The sequence below is a fragment of the Euprymna scolopes genome, chromosome 37, assembly GCF_053919585.1.
Source record: "Euprymna scolopes isolate OS-2025 chromosome 37, ASM5391958v1, whole genome shotgun sequence".
NCBI lineage: Eukaryota > Metazoa > Mollusca > Cephalopoda > Sepiida > Sepiolidae > Euprymna > Euprymna scolopes.
The window spans coordinates 1,212,576-1,237,307 of record NC_136518.1 but is presented as its reverse complement, the minus strand read 5'-3'; the positions used below and the strand labels follow the sequence as shown (position 1 = coordinate 1,237,307).

Sequence of the window (24,732 nt, the reverse complement as noted above, 5' to 3'; positions counted from 1 at the left end):
AGTCATATTGAAAGAATGGATGAGAATTCTTGGGTTAAAAGATCTAGAACAGTTGCGGTTGCAAGGGAGGGCCAAGAAACACATGAAACGAAATAAGGATGGACTTGATAGAAAGAGGTATAAATAAAGACCTGACCAGAGATAAATTAGTTTCAAAGTTAATTTCTAAAAGCCAACCCAACACATGCCACATTTAAAAGATGTTAGACCGAATACAATGATGATGTTGGATGCGGATGAAATTTGTATACGTTGAGCAAGTATCATGTAAGTGAAACGTAGCTAATAAGAGTTGAGGACGTGTTGCATGAAGAGAAATGAGTAATGTGAGTTTTAAAGACAGGCTTAGATTCCCACAGAAGAGACGTTGCAAGCTTGACTCTGCTGTATCGTTATTTTCATCACAAGTGTTTATCTGAGCTCCTATCTATGCTCTCCCCTTGTCAAACTTTCACAAAAAAAACACTCAACTAGCTACAACCACTATTAACAATTTCCACCACTCTATATGTGCCTAAATCTAAACCTAGATTCAATAAACATAGCTTCTTTCCTAAAACTGGTCGTATGTAGAATACTGTTCCACTGGCCTGCTTCCTGGTTGACTACAGTATGATAGCCTTCAAGTCTAATGTAAACAAGTTCTTGTTGAACAGTCCTCTAAAATAATCAAATTGTACCCAACTTACACCGTTAACAATTACTACACTATTACCTTACATTCATTAACTCTTGTCCATCGGAGGAAGTTTGAGTTAGGACAATATAGGAAGATCTGCGCAGAACAGAAGACTTTGATGGTATAGGCACACTGAAAGAGTCTATGTTCTTGGGTTATTAGATATAGAACAGTTGAGGTAGCAGGTCAGTTCAGAGGAAGTCCAAGGAAAACAATAGAGGGCACAATAAAAATGGATTTAATATAAAGATGTCTGGAGTTGTAAGCCACAGTTTAGTTTCAGAACAGTTTCCGATGGTTAGTTGTTCTATACAAATCCTGTAGTTGACTGGTTCTCAGTAGACAGAACAGTTTCCGATGGTTAGTTGTTCTATACAAATCCTGTAGTTGACTGGTTCTCAGTAGACAGAACAGTTTCCGATGGTTAGTTGTTCTATACAAATCCTGTAGTTGACTGGTTCTCAGTAGACAGAACAGTTTCCGATGGTTAGTTGTTCTATACAAATCCTGTAGTTGACTGGTTCTCAGTAGACAGAACAGTTTCCGATGGTTAGTTGTTCTATACAAATCCTGTAGTTGACTGGTTCTCAGTAGACAGTTCTTGAGTTGGAAACCACGGTGCAAAAGATTCTTCCCGTGTTGACACAAAGAAAACACATGCGAAGTTGTTACAGAAAAGGTTTAATTTTTATGGAGCAATTCTGGTTTCTGATTGGTTGGTAGCAGAACGTGAATTAATTTGATTTGTCAGTTCTTAGCAGCATCGTTTATAAATAGAATCTCCCGACTGTCAGGGACCATACCCTTCATTAGCTCAAAAATATTGCAACAAGATGTATAAATAAAGACCTGGCCAGAGATAGGTTAGTTACGAATCAATTTCTTGAAGCCGTCTATCACATGCCAGTATGTAAAATGATATTTGTTTTGCAACTGAATCTGTTTGCGTCACAGATTATCGTGCCTCATATAAAGACAATAGGATTGCAATCAAATGAGTGGTTGGGTCAGATGTCTGAAGTGTTGCCGCTGATGTATTCTGGTAGTCACGTCCGGGTTTTCTGGCTGATATGGCAAGGCACAGAATTTTGCTGCCACATGTTTGGCCTGCCTGGTCAACCTCAGGATTTCACTCATGGATATAGTCATCAATGTTTAACTTGGGGGCCCTCAGGAAAAACGTGGGGTGGCATTACCTCACCTTCAGCAATAATGTGCCTCCTCAACATACATATTCTTGAAAAGCAGCTTCACTGTTGAGGTCTTTAGATGCCGAAAAGCCTTCTATTGTGACGGTTTCTTCCTTCAGACTACTAGACTTTGAAATTTCTTCTGTTTCCTGCTTCCCTCAGTGTATTAACCTGTAGAAGTTTAAATGTAATGTGAACACATCTCGCTGCTCAACTCCTCACAGTCCCCTCCCTGTCAGACATGATCCCAAATAGTAGCCCCTTAGGTTCCAGGTGACAACATACCTTGTTTGGTGTGGAAAAGAGTAAAAAAAAGAAAAGAAAAGGAATTCTAGCATTCTGACGAAATCAAATTGTCAATCACGTTTTTGGTCCTCCGATAAACGAAGGATTGAACCTAGTTATTCACTTGCGTCCGTCCGTTTGTTTGTTTGCACTTTCCTTAATAACCACGCCTTGGATAGTTTGAAATTTTGCACAAACATTAGTCATGGTGAAAATAATTTTTTTTTTATTCAGAACCTTTCAAATCACTTGCACTTTGTTATTTTTGACAAATAAATTTATTTTCAGATGGAAAATGTCTATTGTTAGTTAGGCTTGGAAAGGATCCCCGGATTAGTTAGAAAACCTTTTGTGTTGCTCGTCATTTTGATGCAGTGGCATGTTAGTTTGAAACAGTCATCTACAACTGCACCAAGGTTCTCAGTAATTGGTTAGTCGTAAGTTAACTAACTGGAAATAGTGGAAGAGTGTGCAAATTTTTTAGAATTGAAAATCTGAATTGAAGTTTTTTTTCTTTTGAATTTTAAAATAAATCTGTTATGGATCCAAGTTGCTGTTGAGCCTGTTATCAATATTATTGCCTTGGAATCGACCCATTCTAAATTATCAAGTAAAAAGCTAAAAGTGCTTCATTAGTCATGCCCTCCCCTCTAATTGGTTAGCAGTCATAGCACCTCAAGGCCTATTTACTTTGCTGCAGTATTTGTACAAATAGAAATTTTTTTCTTTTTTTTTTCTCCCCCCCCCCCCCTTATTCCCTTTCTTGCCTTTATCTTTCTCCTTTTCTCTCTCTGCCCCCCTTTTCTCTCTCTGCCCCCCTTTTCTCTCTCTCTCTCTCTGGTTTCCCTTTCTATCTCTCCCTCTCTCTCTGGTTTCCCTTTCTATCTCTCCCTCTCTCTCTGGTTTCCCTTTCTATCTCTCCCTCTCTCTTTCTGGTTTCCGTTTCTATCTCTCCCTCTCTCTCTGGTTTCCGTTTCTATCTCTCCCTCTCTCTCTGGTTTCCGTTTCTATCTCTCCCTCTCTCTCTGGTTTCCGTTTCTATCTCTCCCTCTCTCTCTGGTTTCCGTTTCTATCTCTCCCTCTCTCTCTGGTTTCCCTTTCTATCTCTCCCTCTCTCTCTGGTTTCCCTTTCTATCTCTCCCTCTCTCTCTGGTTTCCCTTTCTATCTCTCCCTCTCTCTCTGGTTTCCGTTTCTATCTCTCCCTCTCTCTCTGGTTTCCCTTTCTATCTCTCCCTCTCTCTCTGGTTTCCATTTCTATCTCTCCCTCTCTCTCTGGTTTCCATTTCTATCTCTCCCTCCCTCTCTCTCTCTCTCTCTCTGATTTCCCTTTCTATCTCTCCCTCCCTCCCTCTCTCTGGTTTTCCTTTCTCTCTCTCTCCGTCTCTCTCTCTCTGGTTTCCCTTTCTATCTCTCCCTCCGTCTCTCTCTCTGGTTTCCCTTTCTCTCTCTCTCTCTCTCTCTCTCTCTCTCTCTCTCTCTCTCTCTCTCTCTCTCTCTCTCTCTAGTCTCCCTTTATCTCTCCCTCCCCTCCTTTTTTTTCTTAAAATAGTGACAATAATATTGTTTCTTAATCTCGAGTATTTGTCGAAATAAACATTGTCTATAAGAATAGAAACAAACATTTACACGCTTGTGGAGATGCTGGTGGTGACATGCGGCTTGTCTTACAATATACCAAGTTATGTCTATAGTAAAGAAACAAAATATACCAAGTTATGTCTATAGTAAAGAAACAAAATATACCAAGTTATGTCTATAGTAAAGAAACAAAATATACCAAGTTATGTCTATAGTAAAGAAACAAAATATACCAAGTTATGTCTATAGTAAAGAAACAAAATATACCAAGTTATGTCTATAGTAAAGAAACAAAATATACCAAGTTATGTCTATAGTAAAGAAACAAAATATACCAAGTTATGTCTATAGTAAAGAAACAAAATATACCAAGTTATGTCTATAGTAAAGAAACAAAATATACCAAGTTATGTCTATAGTAAAGAAACAAAATATACCAAGTTATGTCTATAGTAAAGAAACAAAATATACCAAGTTATGTCTATAGTAAAGAAACAAAATATACCAAGTTATGTCTATAGTAAAGAAACAAAATATACCAAGTTATGTCTATAGTAAAGAAACAAAATAAATCTGCTGGACATTTTTGGGGCCTGCATCAGATGAAATATTTCGAACAAGCTTCATCTATCTGGCATTCCTTGGAAATCTTTTTACCCCCCCCTCTTTTTCTCTTAATGTAAAGTAGTTTACTTTCGCAACCACGTAATTTTCCCTTCCCTTATTTTGTCCTTTAGTCCTCACATTCCATGAGCGATGTTTCTGACAAAAGGGGGAATAATTGCTGTAGTCTAGGTCAGAATCTATTGCGTCTAACACTTACTGTTGGCAAGTTTTAGACCTTGAAGTAGTATTTTTTTTAAAACTCTTTACATCAAGTGGCTTCATGCCTTGCCTGGAGCAATTCCTATAAAAAAAAGTCAAAATTTTTGTCTCTGAGTTTTCTTTAAAGCGATGCAATTTTTTTTTTTTTCATCGTGGTGATCTTGCATCGTTGCTAGAGAGTGACGATTTCTTTTGGTCTTGTTGTGCAATGCACTGGAACACATGTACAAATATTGAGATCAATCCAACTACAGTAAAAGCATAGGTATGATAAATTTTAAAATTTGTCAAGAAACCAGATAATAGATTTCTGTCGTCTTGTACTTAATTTCTCCCTGTCTTTCTTGTTTTTTTTTTTTCTTTTCACAAGGGAGTAACCACTTATCAAGGCCTGAATGTCACTCGAGGATAAATGGTTAATGAATGTAAGGTAGTAGTTTAGTAATCGTTAATGGTGTAGTTTGAGTAGAATTTGGATTATTTAAGGGGACAGCTTCACAAGAACTTGTTTCTTCTCTCTTTCTTTTTCTTTTCCTATTTTTTTTCTCTCTCTTCCTCTTCCCTTCTCCGATTTGCCTTATTTCCTTTCTCCTCGCTTTGAAAATGTTATTTTTGCCATACTTCAAACAATTTTTGATGGGAGGCGTAGAACATACAGAAGTGCAGGTGTGTAAATTGAGAGGAAAGTAGCATTCCCTCTTCTTTATCCAGATTGGGAGATTTTTGGTGGTGTGTTTGGGGGGGGGGGGTGACATGGACCTCCTCCCCTTCCAGAGGTTGGAAAATTGATCTCTGATTTCAACATTTTTTACCATTTAACCATTAGCCACTCACATTTCTAATACAAATCAGCCTATGTGTAACGTGGCTGTCATGCTCGAACAGTATTTGTTACCCATGAAACCTCTTTCGGACCCCCATGCAGTCTGGTACAGTTGAAAAGGAAAAACCAAACAAAAATAAATAAATCCGACTCTGCTTTTTTTTTTTTCTGTTTTAGCAAAACGTATTTATTACTGTTTCTTTCCAAACAATGCCTGCTTATTTTTTCTAACTGTTCATTTCGTCTGCCATGAGATTAACAAAACCCTACCATCTCGACACCAGCTTAAAAGTCTTTCGTCGCCACTATGGGGCCACACGTCCATCTCACCCGTTTCTCATTCTTTCTGCTCCTCGCCATATGATGCGTTTTTTCTCCTTTTTTTTTTCATCTGACGCAAGCCCGCGCACACTTGCAGTTTGCATATGCTCTTAAAGCGGCTGCTACTAATACCTTCACTAGCCATACATTCTTCAGCTGCTGATATCTTCACACACACACACTCATGTGCTTTGTTACATATGTTATTTATTACCCTTCCATGACGGGGAAAATGTGACACAAGGGTTGGAAATTGCGATTAAAAAGTCAGCACACTAAAGGAAGAGCACTCTGGGTAGGCCAGTTCTGTCGACATCCTTGAGTAGCGGCCCCACTTAAATGCAATAAATTAACCCCTTACAAAGCTTGGGAGAATGAACCTCCTAGAACTGCACATGACCAGCAATACATTGCAGTCAATTTCAACAATAGTCTAGACTCTGTTGACTTTGATGCTGAGAAAAAAAATGCAAAATCAACCTTGGATAGTATACTTGTTTTTGTTTATAAATCGATGTTGATAGACTTTGACGTTTTGAATTTAGTCTTTATCTTGTTTTTGTTTTGTTTATTTGTTTGTTTATTTTATTTTTTTTAGATAATCCAACACCAAACGGTCAAATATGAAATGGTACCGCATTCACCTTTGTCAAAACACAGATTAAGTAAGTAAATCAATCTTATACTTTTCTATTTATTTACTAGCATGGTTATCAGGTGTTGCCCAGGAGCATAGACAACAAAGTAGTTAAAAAGTGTATGTAACATTTTTTTTTTTTTTCTTAAAATTTCTTCCCCCCCCCATCACATGGACATTTTTTTTAGTACTTGTGTGTTATAATGAAATTCAAACAAATGTTTTTCAGGTAAAACTATCATGTACTCATGTGTCACGTTGAAATTCGTATTAATTGATTTTTAAAAACTTAGACATTGGCGGTTCCACATTGACTTTTTTCAATCGTGGATTTAAAAAAAAAAAAAAAACAACAAGGGAGATAAGTCAATTTTTCATGTAGAATTGTTCTGATCATTCTTTCACATTAAAACATAAAATTCAATAACTTCTATTTTTACTTGTAATTATTATTCTTCTGGGTCATTTTTCATCATTTTTAGAATTCATACTAATTTTGACATGGCAGGTAAGTAAATAAGTGTTTTTTAAATCTGAAATTTATTTGTTAGAATATCCATTATACTACACAAGTACCTATTTTTGTTTTAATTTTTTTTTTTTTTTTTTTAACCATCAATAGTGGAAATCAATATTCACCTATCCTTATCTTTTTGTTTTTTTTTGTCAAAGAATTGAAAAATTTTGATTGGTTAATTGTATCGACTAGCAAACATATGCAACGGAGGCAACATTATTTGCTGTATATATGCTGAACATGTATCACATTGTTTATTCCCACTCCCAGGAAGTAATGCCTGGGAGGATGGTTTCATGACATTATAACAGATACTTCACTATCCTCCATTGCCAAGGTCGCTGGAAAAATAGTGAAGTCATTCTACCGCTGCAATACTCTACCTATATAAGAGCCAAGTACGTCCTAGGATGGTATCCTGTTACCACATCTGGGCAGGAGCTAATAGAAGCAACTTATCCTGCCATGACAGAGTTCAAAATAGACTCATAGTCTAGTAGGAGATGCCCTTTTTTCTTCCCTATAGCCTCTTTCCCACTGAAGAGACGTTGCAAGCCTGTCTTTGCTCTATCATTACTTTCATGGCAAGTGCTCATCTGAACTCCAATCTATGGTCCCCCTGGCCTGACTTTCACGGAAAAAAAAACACTCGTCTAGTTGAAACCATTATAAATAATTTCCCCCACTCATTATCTGTGCCTAAACCTAAACATAGATTCCATGAACAAAGCTTCTTTCCTAGAACTGCATGCCTGTTGGACTCTTTTCAATTTGCCTGCTTTCCAGCTGACTACAATATGGTCATCTTTTAAGTCCAACATAAACAAGTTTTTGATGAGCCATCCGCTTAAGTAATCCATTTTACCAAATTTCCACTAATAATGACTACTACGATATTGTCCAATTAACTACCATACACTCATTAACCCGTATCCTCGGAAAATAGGCAGCAGTTTTTCCGATTATGATAGCCCCAAATTTTCTGATTTTTCCAATTCCTGATTCATCATCCCAACACTAATATTTACATGATTATTTACTTATATGATATTTTTATATTTATTATAGTTTTTATTAAAAAATATCTAAAAATAAAAAGTATGTATAAATATATATACCAGTTTGTTAATGTATATGGGTGCATATGTAAAATCAGGGCTCTATGGACAAATTTGTCTTTAGTTGACCTTTGACAACTAAATATTTTCGTTTACTAGCCAAATAGAAAAGTTACGAGCCAAACCCATATGATTTTTAGAATATGACATCTTCTGTGACGAGTATGTACATCATGAAGATTTTTCTGTGTGTTTTTTTTAATAAGTGTAATTCCAAATATACAACAAATTTTAGAATGATCCAACCATTATTCCAGCGAGCTTATCAGTATAAAGGAAAAATACTGAAGTTTTAGTGAATTTGGCAGTAAAATATATTGTAGGTTCGTCTTTGGATGTAGAAGTAATAGAAATTAGGCTTCAAACATTATTTTCGTGGCAAGTGCTCGTCTGAGCTTCAATCTATGGCGCACTCTTGCCAGACTTTCACAAAAAAGCACTCAACTAGCTACAACAACTACCAACAGTTTTGCCAACTCTCTATCTGTGCCGAAATCTAAATGCAGATTCTATAAACACCGCTTCTTTTCTGCCCGCCTGTGGAACACTGTTCTATTGGCCTTCTTCCTGGCCGACGACAGCATGGTGGCTTTCAAGTCTAATGTAAACAAGTTCTTGTTGAACCGTCCCTTTAAATAATCAAATTCTACTGAACTTACACGATTAATGATTTCTTCACTACCACCTTACATTCATTAACTATTATCCTTGAGTGGCCTTTGGGCCTTGATAGGTGGTGGCTCCCTTGTAAAAAGAAAAAAAAAATTGGCGGGGGGTGGGTGGATTCTCTCTTTTGCTCAGATTATTGTATTGAGGGTGTGTACTCCCCACTCCCTCATTTCCCTTTTGTTGGCAGTGATCTTATGTGACTTCCTGAAGTAAAACGCTTTTAGCGTTACATTTTTATCCTCTTCTGTGCTTTGTCACTTTTAGAGATTTCTTGGAATGTGGCAGCCTGTCTGAAATGAATCACATCAACAAATATGTAGAAAATTGACTTTCAACCCCCTCCCCTTTCTTCCCCTCTATTCTCTTCCCTTTTTTTTAAACCTATTCCCCCCCCCCCCACCTTCATTTCTGTTTTTTTCTCAGTATATGTTTTGGTATTTAAGACCCCATTTATTGTGGAAAACTTTGGGCCAGTTTACGTAAAACACTGTACGGTATCTAACGAAAGTTTTGTCATTTATTAAATTTTTTTTTTTTCATGCAAATACTGTCCATTTTTTTTTTTTTTTTTTTTTTTTTCAATTAAAAATGTACGAAAAATATATTTGTTATTACAAAGATGATTCAATGAAAAATTGAAAAATGAAAACCATATTGTTTTTCGTATTATTTGAATTCATCGGACTACTGTTCTCATTTTGAGTGATTTTCACAACATTTTGGTCGATGTAACCTCTGATCTTCAGGTGTATCTTGTCGAACTCAGTAATGTTTCTGTTGAGCTCAGGAATTTGGACAGAATTTTGAGTGGAACCTTTTATTTACTTCATGGGGGTAGCATGCTCTTGTTCCATCAGCCATGACTGATTAGAGGTCCTAAGTAATTCGGCAATTGTATTTTTAGGACGCCCAATCTGAGGATTGAACCTTCAACCTTCAGGAAAATATCACTTTTTACAATTGATTTTTTCCAAGTACTCTAACCACTGCGCCACAGGTCCTTGCTTAAACGTTGTGAAAATCACACTCAAGATGAGAACAGTAGTCCAATGAATCGAAATAATACAAATAACTAATCCTCATCTAAAAAATTCAGAAACATATTTTTTTGTTAGGAATAAAATACAATGAATACTTATCAGACAATTTTTAGGAAAATCAAGGAAGAAAAAACAAATTAAATACTCCTTTTCATTGGAATGCTCAGTTTTTGTAAAGGATAAAAAGCTTTTCTTTTTTTTTCTTTTTTTTAGGGGGCCATCGGAAAGACAAAATTTTGTTATTGCATATAAACCTAATCAATCGAAATTTTGAATAAAATAAAATTACAATCATATTTACTGTAGTTACTGAGGATTGCTATCGCTAGAACAAGCCATCAATTTGATAAATTGTTAGAACATGCAGTTTTAAATGAAACTTTAAGAAGGATTTCGTTGGATGTTGTTAAGTATAAAATAATACAAAGGCAAATATGATTATTCAGTGTATCTCTATTATTATATAAAAGGAACTTTGTGTGCGAGTTCGTTCCCTATGGAATCAGAAACAACTGGGCTGATTTTTATGAAATTTCACACAAAGGTACTTTGTGTCTGGCAGTGTTCTTACATAGGTTTTGTATCTGAATATCTTTGATAAGTAGTAATAATAGAAATAATCTGATGAAAGAAAACAAATAATTTTGACCAAAGTTAACACCTTACACAGCCTAACATCACAAGTGCAGTTGAGAAGTTTTATTACCACACAAGCTGAAAGGCCCGACATAGAAAATCAGCAGTCGGTTCTGATATGACAAGGGCATGTTCTTGTTTAAAGCACAACTGCACCATGATACCTGACTTTTTCATTTTAAACTTAAATTCAAGCCATTATCACAGCACAAGCAGTAAGGCCAGGCATATAAAATCAAGAGTAGGTTCTTTGATATGTGAATGTTTCTGTTTAGAGCACAATTGAAGCATGATACTTGACTTTTGCATTTTAAACTTTAATTCAAACTATTATATATAAAAAATAATTTTATAAAACCAATAGTAGGTTCTCTACAGTGCAACGTAGACTACAATGTATTTTGGACTAAGCCACTGTGAGGAGGCATGTGAAGCTTCCTTCTTGTGCACTGTGATGGGTCCCCAATTAGAGAGGGCAATCAATCCATTTGATTGAAAATAGGCTATTTCATCGATCTCGATGACAATAAAAATACGGGAGTGTAAAACATTTGTTGAGCATCATTTAATCCCGGGTAACGTCGGGTTCCTTGTTAGTCACTATATAAACCTATAAAATGTTGTCAAACTATTTTTCAAAGGAAATGAAATTGATTTATCTGTATGTTTATCAATGTATTTTGTTTTTGTAACGTTTTTATCAGTGAGATAAAAAAAAAAATGAATGTCATAAAATTTTTTTTTTTTTATTTTAGTTGAGTATCTATAAAAGGGTAGTCGTCTGTTAAACTCTTATTTTCAAAGCAATTAGTTGTGGGAATTTATTCAAATTTGGCTTTAATAAAACTCAAGGAACGAGTGTTTTTTTTAATGTAATATACATGTTCAAATTTGGTTGTTAATAGTTTCATTGTAATCTAGTGAAGGAAGACCACTGTTATTTAGTAAGTTTTCAATAAAATAATTTTGGACATTTTAATCTGGGAGGTTTTGAAAAGAAATTTTTTTTTTTTTTTTTCATGTAAGTTTTGTAAATATCTTGCCAGAAAGTTTTTTGTAAATCCTTAACAAAGGCAAACTATGAAATAAAAATTTTATTGGAAAAAAAAAAAAAATATCACTTCCTTCTTATGAATGGACTTTTTTGCTTACTGTATTATCAGCAATAAGATAAAAGAGAGGATCAGCAGCAGCTGTAAACAAGATAGCGTTTTTTTATTTTTTTTGTTTTCTTTTTTCAATTTGAATTTCTGAACATATAAATGTCGAAAAGATTAACTTTTTAGTGAGATATCATCAGTATATTTACGTAATCTATACCGGTGCTATCCGATCAGGCTGTTTGAAGATATTGGCTTCCCAGCTTGCGGGCTTTGGGAAGTGTGGAGCCACCCTTTAATTGCTGTTGCTCCCAGGTCCACTCTGACCCGGAGTGGTAGTACCTGTTAGGGTCCCAACTATGGGTTAAATAGAAACAGACTTGAAAAAAATATATATTCTATTAAAAAAATTTTCTTCAAAATAACTGGATTCGGCATTAAATAACCTGAAAAGGGGTTGATATGCTGTAAAACAAAAACGACCAATCCTGAGACGAAATGCATTCAACATTGATGCTTTTTGTTTTTCTACTTCCTTTTGCAAAACTTAATTATGTTCTGCAAAACCAAAAACAACCCACCTTTTCCCCCTTTTCCTTTTTCCCATTATATCTCCCCCCCACTTCCCGACTGGTTTCCTAACTTAAAATATACCAAACATTAATACCGTAACCCTTTTCCTTTTCCCATTGCAAAACTCATTCATGTTCTGCAGGGTAGGGAACAAAAGCGATAAAATCCACTATAAAACAACCAAACCAAACCAAACACTACAAAATAGCAATTGAAGATCTTTGTATCTTTTTATTTGAAGAATAAAACCTTCTACAAAATAACTGGATGCAACCTGAATACTATTTCCAAAATAACTGGATTCGGCATTAAATAACCCCAAAAACATTTGATATGCCATAAAATAACCAAACCAAACCTGTATATATATATAAAGTGACCATGTGTGTGTGTGTGTGTGTGTGGAATGGTTTCTACAAAAACTACTGTTAATTTTTGGTCTATGGATTTGAAACTTAGTACATACGGAATTTGAACCTACCGAACAAATTTGAGCTTGTTTTTAGTCGGTAAAAATAGCTGCTAAGGGATCAAAATTGAAAAATTTGAACTTCTCAGGCGTAAGTTGATTTTAAAGTGCTCCTTTATGCATGCACAAATATACATTTGCACATTAAAGTCAGTTAATCTTTAAAGTTTTAATATCAATCTGTACTTAAGTAATGTGATTGCAAATACCGCTGGAGAGCTAAATGTTTTGGTTTCGATTCTAGCTTAATGCACGCAAGTCATATTTTTTTTAACTTTTGAAATCACTACTAGATATCAGGTACAATATAATAATCAATAGAAAATTCGCTCTATAATAATAAATATGAAATCTGCATGAATTAAAATCTCATATTTAAGCCTATTTTATGACCGAGCAATGCCAGGCGGCCTGGTGTGTGTGTGCGTGGATAATGTATAGAAAAAAATGAAAAGTTGTGGAGATGATCTTTCCGATACATGCATGCACACCTGTATATATGTGTGTTTTTGGAGGCTGATAGCAATGCAGAAAACAGGAATGATGAAAGAAAGTATGATCAAAAACAATCAAAGTATTTGTGTTACAAATTTTCACAGAATTTATTTTTCCAAAGATCTTTCACATATCAACTCAGTAAATATGGTATTACTGCTAAATAAAAAAAAATAAAAAAATAGACAATTTGTCATTATGCCAAACCTCTAGAGTGAATGTGGTATTCTGGCGACTAATCCCTATTAATACTAAAAAAATACCCCAATCCCTACCATTAACTTTCAGTTCACGTGACAAGCCTTGTCGTAGGCTTTCTTAAAATCTCATATTATATTCGATTTAAGCTCTTTTGTATATGTTGTCATGTGTTGAATGGCTTTTAAAAATTGACTTCCAACTTAACCTATCTCTGACCAGGTCTTTAGTTATCCATTTTTCTCTAAAGTCCATTATTATAAACATCTAAAAAAGAAGTAGACCATCCTCCGCCACCAATAAAAAACATGATTTGATTACAAAGCAGAAAAAAAAACTTGTTTCTGAATTTTTGAGATGAGGAGTGATTATTCATATTATTTGGTTTAATTTGACTGCTGTTCTTATTTTGAGTGATTTTCACATTTCAGTCGGTGTAACTTCCGACGTTCTTCAGGTGTATCCTGTTGAACTCGGGAATTTGGACAGCATTTCAAACCGAATCCTTTATTTACTTCACGGGGGTAGCATGCTCTTGTTCTGCAAAGACTTCTGGTGCAGTGGTTAAAGTATGTGGAAAAATCAATTGTAAAAGTGATATTCTCCTGAAGGTTAAAGGTTCAATCCTCAGTGTGGGTGACTGAAAAATACAATTGCAAATTACTTAGGACCTCTATCCAATCATGACTGACAGAACAAGATCATGATACTCCCGTGAAGTAAATAAAGAGTTCAGTTCGAAATTCCGTCTAAATTCCCGAGTTCATCAGAAACGTTCCCAAGTTCAACAAGATACACCTGAAGAAGGTCGGAGGTTACATCGACCGAAACATTGTGAAAATGACAATCAAGATGAGAACAGTCATCCAAAGAATCCAAATAATATGGAAACTCAGTCAGCTTAAGTGAATGAAAGAGAAATGATTCAAATTTGTGTCCAACTTATTTGACCTTTGACCTGCTAATAATCTTGCCATTACATTGACTTTAAGATGGAATGTTTCCTTAAAACTTATTAGTTCTTAAGAAATTTCTGTTGAAAGTAATACAAGCTTTCTTTGTTAGAAAAATTATAACTTTATTTATTTATTTTTTTTTTCAAGATTCATTCATGAAGGAATTTTTACAAACTTTTAATGAACAATTAACTTTCTGTAACATTTGTTTATGCAAATATATCTTTTCAACAAAAAACAATAAATGATTCAATTACCACTTAAGTGAGAATGTGTGTGTGTGAGGACACGTCTTCATCTATGAACTCGTGAAAATTCGTCAGGCTTATGAGAATGAAATGTGGAATATTCTTTGTAGCTTAATTGCCATATATATTTTTATAACTTACTACCTAGTTCTACCTATGTATTGACCACTGGAAGTAAATACTGAAAATTTACACATAAAATTATATTTTCACATATTAATTTATGTGATAAAATTAAGTAGTTATATATATATATATATATATATATATATATATATATATATATATATATATATATAGAGAGAGAGAGAGAGAACAAAACACTATATATCTATAAAAGTGAAACTGTCTGTGTGTATGTGTGTGTACACTTCCCTACCAAACTACTTTGTCAATTTTCAGTCTACAGACTCGAGATTTGACATAAGAGGTATTGAGATTTGAGAAAATCTTTTTAATCGGTTTTCAGCCAGAAATTTGACTTTCAAGGGGTCAAAGTTCAACAATTTGACCTTTAAAAACTACCGACTTTTGACAATTTTGGGTCTAAACACTTGAAATTTTAGATGTAGGTTACTTGGACATGGACCAAACATTTTATGATAAAATAATGAGAGGAGGAATTAGTTATTGTCCAAAATTTCCCCTAAAATAAAAAAGCAAAAATAAAGAAAAAAAGCCATATGATGTAAGTACCTGTTACAAAAACAGAAAGAAAATCATTTTTAAGTGATTAATGGAAGGGAATTCATAGGCATTACAAGATAAATCTCGCAACTTTGAATTATTGAGTTATCTCCTGTTTTTGTTATTTTTCTTTCTTTTTTTCTTTGTTTTCAAATTGGTAGGCAAGATAGCTGCTCTTCTGTTACTCATAAATTTGATTTTCTTTAAAAATCAAATTACGTGATTAATTTACGTGACTTTTGGAATATGATATTTTCATTTTGTCACGGGTATGTACATCATATAAGTTTTTCTTTCACTTGGTTTTTTAATGCAGGGGATATTCTTAATAAGAACCAAAGGAATTAAAGATTTTGAAAATGTCTATTTTTAAACATAAACTCGGAGAATTATTTTTCTATATATTGAATTACTAGCTGGCCGAACGGCATTGCTCAGTCTTAAAATATGCATAAATATTATATTTTAATGCAGATTTTTTTAAATATTGTAGGTATTAAACGTAACATTAAATTCCGTAAAAATTAACAAAAGCAGAAAGAAACCAAGGCATGTGCGTGCAAGTATTGTTTTTTCTAAACAGTTCACATCTTGTAAGAAAAAAAAAAAATGCTCAAGCTGAGATAGAAACCAAAACCTAACGACAGTGAGTCAATTATGATAACCATTAAGCAAGTGCGGTTGTGAAACATTGACAAACAGATCAAAATCCGACAATCCCAAGTACTAATTTTTCAGTTTTGACTTCTTCAGGGACTTTTTTTTTTTTTCTAGATAAAAACCGATTAAAGTTTTCCAATGTTTGAATACGAAAACCAAAACCTAAAGACATTGAGTCAAGTATGCTAACCCTAACACTAATCCACCTCCCTGACACGACACTTACAAAGTGTTTTCAAAAAATCTTATTCTTAACATAAAGAAGCTGTAATGATTCTCAACCACGCATGCACAGTTGTGAAACAGTTGACAAACAGTTCAAAAATATGACAACCCTCACATACCAATTTTTCAATTTTGACCCCCTTAGCAGCCCTTTTTTCCAGATAAAAACCGAGTATAAAGTTTTCCACATGTCTGAATTACCTATATACCAAATTTCAAGTTTGTAGATTAAAAATTCATTGAGTATATAGGTTGAGAAGTGTCTTCAAACACACATATTCTCACTTTTATCTATATCTATCTATCTATATATATAAAAGGCAAAATGTGTGTGACCATTTCGTGTATGTCTTCAAAAGGCTTTTCTTGCACACGGTTCCGGGGTCGTTACGATCGCTTACAACTGTTTATATGGGTCCTAGATAATAATATGTGCGATTTGGGAAAGTGCGTCGCATCTAGATTTATTTACGTCGACTTTTACAAAATTATTGCTATTTTGGCTTCTCGCGTGTTGATGAGGCTTTTTCGTATAAAAAGTGAAACTAATTCAAGGTTAACAAGTCCTCGGCATTACGCCGGGAAATGTCCAGAAGCAATCAGCTTTGATCAATGTTGTACATCAGACAATTGCTATTCAATCTGGACAATTGGGAGCTGGTTTCCCTCTCCTCAACATCTGTTGGGGAAAAAAACAGTCAAATTTGGGTAAACAACTGCGTGACTTCTATTTGACCTTCTTAATTAGGTCAAATGGAAGCAGCGGAGTTAACTTTTATTGTGCATGCCTGTTTTTATAGTCTAATAAATAAATTCAAACCTGTGTATGTCGTGGTGGCCTAATGGGTAACGTCGCCCGTTTTTTTTTTAGTTTTTTTTCACACATTAATTTCCAACTCAAGGGTACGGGTTCGATTCTCATAGTCACCTACCAAAACATATTTTTATTATTATTTAAACCCCCCCCCCCCATCCCGGAGTTTTGATTTACCGCAAGGCACCCGGGCATCACCGGGTACACCCCCCCTGCTAGTCTATATATATAAAAGCGAAAATGTATGTTCGCCTTTTGTGTATGTCCAAGAAAGGCTTTTTTCAGAGAAGCGGTCGGTCGGTTCACAACTTCTTAAAACTTTTTATATCACATATAAATCGTAACAATGGAGCTCGCCTGTCTATTTAATTTGCTCGACTTCGGGAAGATAAATATTCAACAGTTTTCGCTCGCCGCATGCAGGTTAGGCTTTTTCCTATAATCTTTCCTCCTACCCCCAACGTCTTGGGGAAAAAAAAGTATTCCCGCACTAAATGAAATGCTACCCCTCAGTCAAAAGTTGACCTCATTAAGTCATTAAAACGTGCACCTGCCAAATCCAAGTAATTAAATAAATTCAAACGTCTTTCTGTTAGCATCTCGCGGTGGTCCAATGGTTAAAACCGTCGCACTCTTTTTTTTTTTTTTCACACTTTAATTTACAACTTTGCCTCAAGGGTTCGGGTTCGATCCTCATACTTACCTACCAAAACATCTTTTTTTATTTTAACCCCCCCCTCCCCCAGTTTTGATTTACCCAAAACCACACACACCTCCAAACACCCGGGCAACGCCGGGTACCCCTCACTAGTCTATATATATATAAAAGCGAAAATGTATGTGTGTATGTATGTACGCTTTTCCTCAATGTCCACAAAAGGCTTCTTTCAAAGAAGCGCTTGCTCGGTTCACAATTTCTTAAAACTTTTTATATCATCTATAAATTTTAATATCTCAGTTATCCACGGAGCTCGCCTGTCTATTTAATTTCATTGACTTTCAAACGTTAATTATTCAACATTTCCCGCATCGGCACGCATTACATTCGGTTTTCAGTATAAAAAAAAGCGAAACTCTACTCTAATCACAGGCAGAAAGCCAGTTGTCTCAAGAGAGCTAAGTAACATTTGTTCAATGTCGACTTTGTCATATCAGACTGTAGCTTTCATTTCGCTCCTCCTAATAAACAGGGAGCGGGTTTTTAAAAACAAACAAACCGATTTATTCACCTCATTTAAAACTGTCCCGCACAAAATCGTAACTGCTGAATACCTATCGCCGTCACGTCAATCAAAAACGCGCACCTGTCTTTTTTTAACACTTTACTATTTTCCAACTGCGCGTCATGAAGGCTTCGTTTTTTTCTCACATTTTCGGGTTTTTTTCACATACCCCGAAAAACACCCGGGCAACGCCGGGTACCCCTCGCTAGTATATATATAAAAGGCAAAATGTGTGTGACCATTTCGTGTATGTCTCGCAAAGGCTTTTTTCGCACACGCTCCCGGGGGGGGGGGTACGATCGCTTAGAAGTATTTATATAGGTCCTAGATAATAATATCTAGGATTTGAGAATGCATGTAGCATATAGATTTATTTACATCGACTTTTACAAAATTATTGCTATTTTGGCTTCTTGCGTGTTGATTAGGCTTTTTCGTATAAAAAGTGAAACTAATTCAAAGTTAACCAACTTCTCGGCATTGCGCCGGGAAACGTCCAGAAGCAATCAGCTTTGATCAGTCTTGTATATCAAACAATTGCTATTCAATCTAGACAATTGGGAGCTGCTTTCCCCCTCCCCAACATCTGTTGGGGGAAAAAAAAACCAGTCAAATTTGGGTAAACAAACCCAAACGCTGCCTCGGAGCAAAAGTTAACTGCATGACTTCTATTTGACCTTCTTAATTAGTTCAAATCGAAGCAGCAGAGTTAACTTTTATTGCGGATACCTGTTTTTAATAGTTAAATAAATAAATTCAAACATGTTAACGTTGCACGTTTTCCTTTCACACTTTAATTTCCAACTTTGCCTCAAGAGTTCGGGTTCGATCCTCATACTCACCTACCAAAACTTTTTTTATTTTAGTTTAGTTTCATTTACCCAAAACCACACACACCTCCAAACACCCGGGCAACGCCGGGTACCCCCCCTCCCTCCGTTAGTATATATATATATATATATATAAAAGACAAAATGGCCGCACGCGTTTTTTTTGTATGTCCAGCGAAGGCTTTTTTTTTTCGCCGGGGTTCTCTGAGGTGGTGGTGGGGGGGCTACTATGTTTTAAAACCTTTTACATACCCCTTAGATCATAATATCTACGATTTGCAAATGTGCATCATATCTAGATTTATTTTGATCGACTTTTATAAAATGCACGCTATTCCTTTCTCTCATGTGTTTGTTCGGCTTTTTCATATAAAAGTGAAACTAAATCGTGCTGGGACGTCCAGAAACCAATCAGCTTTGATAAATGTCAGGGAAACCGCCCATATCAGACAATTGCTATTCATTTGGACACTCCCATTTTGTGGGGAGCTGGTTTTCCCCAACATCGTGGGGAAACAAATAAATGAAACAGCGGAAAGTTGTACTGGCCTCCAGCCAACGTTCGTTTCTGCAAATCAACTTTTTCATTGACATCGATAAATTTCAACGCTTTTAACTTCCTATGGCCTTGTAGCGTCACTGTAAGATCTCACGTTTTCTTGCACTTTCTTTTCCGCCTTCGGGTTTGTCATGGATTTGAAACACTTATATTTTCTTTTACACCTACAAACACCCAGGCAATGCCGGATACCCCCGCTAGTAGAATATAAGATAGAAATGGTGAATGTTTCCCCCGACGTTTTATTCTTTGTGAGATTTCCGAATGTTTGTAGAGTTATCTTCTCCTTTTCCTTCTCACCTGGTTTTGTTGGTTGAGTCTTTTTGCTTTCAACAAGACGACTGCATCAGAGATTTTTTTTCTTGCATCTTTTTTCCTTTCAAAAGATTTTTTACTTTTGATAATTGAATTTTTTCCATGTAATCTATTTCTAGAACGTTTTTAAAATCTATAAAATGCAAAGAATCCGATGATCGAATATTTTGTTTTCAAATCGATAATTGTGTTCTTCAACTGCTGTTGCTGCTTCCTTTTTTGTGTGAAGAGAAAAGGAAATGGTGTGTGTAAGGAGGAGAGGGGGTGGAGGTAAAGCGCTTGGAATGTTCGCTGCTTCCAGCTATCTAATCTATTCGCTTTTTCCTTCTATTCCTTCCTTCACTCTCTCTCTCTCTCTCTCTCTCACTTGTTCTACTCCCACTCTATCTGTTTTGTCATATACCACTCTGTTTTGTTTATACAACTCTCTCTGTGTCTTGCTATACTCTGCTCTCTCTCTCTCTCTCTGTCTTGTCTGCCCCCTTTCTATCTTTGGTATTTTGTTTACCCCCCCCCCCCGTTATTTGTTATCTTGTCTCTCCCCATGTTTGTTTTGTCATTCCCCTCCATATTTAATGGTTTGTCCACCCCTTTCCATATTAATTGGTTTGTCCACCCCTTTCCATATTTATTGGTTTGTCCACCCCTTTCCATATTTATTGGTTTGTCCACCCCTTTCCATATTTATTGGTTTGTCCACCCCTTTCCATATTTATTGGTTTGTCCACCCCTTTCCATATTTATTGGTTTGTCCACCCCTTTCCATATTTATTGGTTTGTCCACCCCTTTCCATATTTATTGGTTTGTCCACCCCTTTCCATATTTATTGGTTTGTCCACCCCTTTCCATATTTATTGGTTTGTCCACCCCTTTCCATATTTATTGGTTTGTCCACCCCTTTCCATATTTATTGGTTTGTCCACCCCTTTCCATATTTATTGGTTTGTCCACCCCTTTCCATATTTATTGGTTTGTCCACCCCTTTCCATATTTATTGGTTTGTCCACCCCTTTCCATATTTATTGGTTTGTCCACCCCTTTCCATATTTATTGGTTTGTCCACCCCTTTCCATATTTATTGGTTTGTCCACCCCTTTCCATATTTATTGGTTTGTCCACCCCTTTCCATATTTATTGGTTTGTCCACCCCTTTCCATATTTATTGGTTTGTCCACCCCTTTCCATATTTATTGGTTTGTCCACCCCTTTCCATATTTATTGGTTTGTCCACCCCTTTCCATATTTATTGGTTTATCCACCCCTCTTCACGTTTGTTATCTTGTCTGCCAACCCCCTGTCTTTATTGTCTTGTCTACCCCCTCCCCATGTTTGTTGTCTTGTCTACCCCCCTCCCCATGTTTGTTGTCTTGTCTACCCCCCTCGTTTGTTGCCTTGTCTAACCCCCCTCCCCCCCGGCTTGTTGCCCCCCCCACACATTTGTTATCTTGTCTAACCCTCCCTCCATGATTGTTGTCTTGTCGCCTGTCCTCATGATTGTTGTCTTGTCTACCCGGCTCCATATTTGTTGTCTCCCCCACCCTATGTTTGTCGCCCTTTCTTGCTTCTTCCATTAAAATGCAACAATCATTATTTTCTATTCACCTTTTTATCTCCACACATTCTGAAACCAGTTTCGTTGCGATAAAATTTCTCGTTTTCAAATGAGATAAGTTAAAAAAAAAAAAAAAAAATATATCTCTGAACTGATTTGACCTCAAGCTGACCCCCCTCCCGCCTCTTTCAGTTCGATTATTCGATCTACATTCAAATAAACTTTTCACATCTTATTGTTTGTTCCACTAGGTCCCCCCCCCCCCGATTAATTTCCAACAAATTATATTTACATCATTCTTTTTCTTTTGTCATGCCTAGAAATGAATGTGAGCTAATAATAACTACATCTATAAATACATGAATAAATAACGTGTGTGTGACAGATTCTAATGTGTTTTAAACCAGAGGTTATATGACCTTGATTGGGACTATGATATGGTGATGACCACTTTTAAAAATTTATTTTAACTCTTTTCACTCTAAACAAGACATATTGCCACTTGGGCGTAAGGTGCTACTATTTGGAATCATATTGACAAGGACACTATGTAGGGAGTTGAGCTGCAAGATGTTTGTTCACATTACATTTAAATTTCTGCATGTCTGTACAATCAATGTAGTAGATTTGGAGAGAATTCTGAAGTCTAGTAATTTTAGGGAAGAAACTATTAAAGTAGAAGATTTTCCAATATCTAGGATACTCTAAGTGAAGGGGTGGGATTTTGCTACTTGTTGGGTTAGTTGAGGGTATATATGTCGAGGGGACACAAGTGCTATGAGTTCATCAGGGCACATTCCATTAAAATATGAGGTGCCTTAAATAAGTTTCTAGATTTTTTTCGTATGCACTTTTATTAATAGTACACGCATCAAACTGTAGTCCCCCTTTTAAGTAATCTCCTCCAGCTGCAATGCACTTGTTGTACCATTCCAACAACTTCTGGAAGTTCTCTTGTGTGAGCGTGTCAATGATTCTTGTCACAGCCTCTTTCATCTCCTCAATTGTCTCATAACGACAGCCTCTAAGGTTTTCCTTGAATTTAGAGTATACCCAAAAGTCACAGGGAGCAAGGTCTAAAATATAGTTAGGATGAGAAACTGTCTTGATGCCCATCTTGGTTAAATAGCCTGATCTTCTCTGAGCAATCTCTGGACAAACTTCGTCTTCAGTTCCTATACTGAGATCAAACTGTGCACTTATTGTCTCTATAAACACACGATGGTCCTTATCCATGAAATTCTTTATTTGGCCAATTAACTCTGGTGTTCTGACTTCCTTACTCCTCCAACACCTGTTATCATCCCTCACAAACTCTCTGCTTTGCTTGAATCTCTTATGCTACTCCAAAACTGATACTCAATTCATGCAAGATAGTCCAAAAGCAGTCTGAAGCATTCCATACGTTTCTGCAACATTTTTTTCAAGTTTAAAACAGAATTTTATGCATATTGTTCTTCTAAAATGTCCTCATGTCCAGATTGCATTTTTAAAATTCACCAGCTGTAACAATCAGGCTTTAGTAGGGTGTATTCCTATTTCTGCTGTAGCTGTTCATTTGAACCTGTTGTGGTTAATCACCTGAAGAAGGCCAAAGGAGGAGTTTGACGAAACCTGATGAATCAACAACAACTATGAAGATGAGGATAACAGTCTGCAAAAAGAATGAATAAATAAAATAAAACAAAAAGTAAAAAAAATAATATATAATGGCTGAAGTAAGTTTGGGAGACTTCTTCCGTTACTAACCAGCAGAGAGTTACCACTGATGATCCAGGAAAGTTATGAATTGAAAGCCATGTTTAATTTCAGAAGGGATTCCGATGAGTAGCTATTCTGTACAAGTCCTGGAGATGAAAAAGTTTTTGGTGAGTAACTGTTCTGTATAAGTCTTGGACTTTAAAATTTTGCAGGCAAAGAATAAAAATCTTTCTTGTGTGGACATGAAAAAAAAAAATTATGTGCGGGGAATGCTAAAAGATTCAATATTTTATGGAACAATTTTGGTTTCTGATTGATTGCTAGCAGAACACGGCTCCATTTGATTGGTCAATTCCTATCGCCAGTTTCTATAAGTAGAACATTCCAATTTATTTTAATCATACCCGGTATGACATGTATGAACTATTGTAATATTGTGCACATGCGTGCATCAGCAGTAGCGAAGGATGGATGGTTGTGAAAAGATTAGCAGCAGCAGTAGTCAAAAAAAAATGCGCATATGCAAATTAGAAAATGTGCATGAAAAGAAAAAGGGAAAAAAAGAGGAGAAAAAGGAAAAAAAAGAGGAGAAAAAGGAAAAAAGAGAAACAGGACAGCATGTGCTCGGGGGAAAAAAAAGTGGACGTCGAAAGAAATGGATGTGTGTAGCCACGATGAGAAATGGGCTGGTATGGCGGTCGGAGAAAGGAGAAACGCATGTCAGCCCCCTCCCCCCGGCCAATCTTTCACGAAAAACACCCATCTTAGCTGAAACCACTATAATAATTTTCCCCACTCTTTATCTGTGCCTAAATCTAAATGTAGATTCCATGAACAAAGCTTCTTTCTTAGAAGTGTACGCCTGTGGAACTATCTTCCGTTTGCCTGTTTCCCACCTGACTACAACTTGGATGTCTTAAAGTCCAACATAAACAAATACCTGATGAATCGCCCCCTTAAGTAAGACACTTTATCAAATCTCCAATACTAACAATTACTACGATACTATCCCATTGATTACTGTACATGCAATAACCTTTATCCCTGAGTGGCTTCCGTGCCTTGATAAGTGGTGACCTCCATGTAAAAAAAGAAAAAAAAAAGAGAGGCTCAAATAGACATGTGGCAAAGAGAGACATTTTAAATGGTGCTGAAAGTAACCATAATAAAAACCTTTTGTAAAAATGAAAAAATGTCGACCCAGATTTTTTATTTGTTTCTATTCCTATTTTATTTATTTGTCCATTTGTGATCTGTTGACTACGTTATATTATGGTGTATGGAAGTGAAATCTCGTCCGTGAAGGTTGGGCACATGTCAGAATGGTACAATGCACGTGTATTGTGAGTTTTCAAACAGGCTTAGATTTGATGATCTCGGAGCAAAATTAAATCGGCAATGTATAGGGAAATGTGTGTAGAACAGTAGACTTTGATGGTGTGGCCATGTTTAAAGAATTAATGTGAGTTATTGGGTTAGAAGATGTAGAACAGTTGAGGTAGCAAGGTCAGTTCATAAGGGAAATCCAGGGAAAACATGGGAGAAAGTGATAAGGATGGACTGAAGAGAAAGAGGGATAAAGACCTGGCCAGAGATAGATTAGTTTGAAGTTCTCATGTTCGTCTAGCACGTCGGTATGTAAAACAGATGTTAAACTGATGATGATGAGGATTCCTATTTACTTGCCTCCCCAGGAGGGCAGAGTTAGACACAAGGTCAGTTTTTAATGTGTGGAAAATCCAGTTCCCCAAAAAGGGGCACTCTGGATAGGAACAAAAATAAAAATTGTCTCAGTCTTGAAGGACTT

The 24,732-nt window shown here is 35.9% G+C and overlaps 1 protein-coding gene across 2 annotated transcripts in view; it reads left to right on the top strand.

The window, feature by feature from the left end:
• LOC145261030 (CTD nuclear envelope phosphatase 1-like) overlaps positions 1–24,732 on the top strand; it is a 178,544-nt gene that overhangs the window by 90,606 nt on the left and 63,206 nt on the right. For both annotated transcript variants that reach the window (XM_080119167.1, XM_080119168.1), the window contains exon 3: positions 6,301–6,367. In XM_080119167.1, coding sequence (XP_079975293.1) covers positions 6,301–6,367 — 67 coding nt within the window. The remainder of the gene's footprint in view (positions 1–6,300; positions 6,368–24,732) is intronic.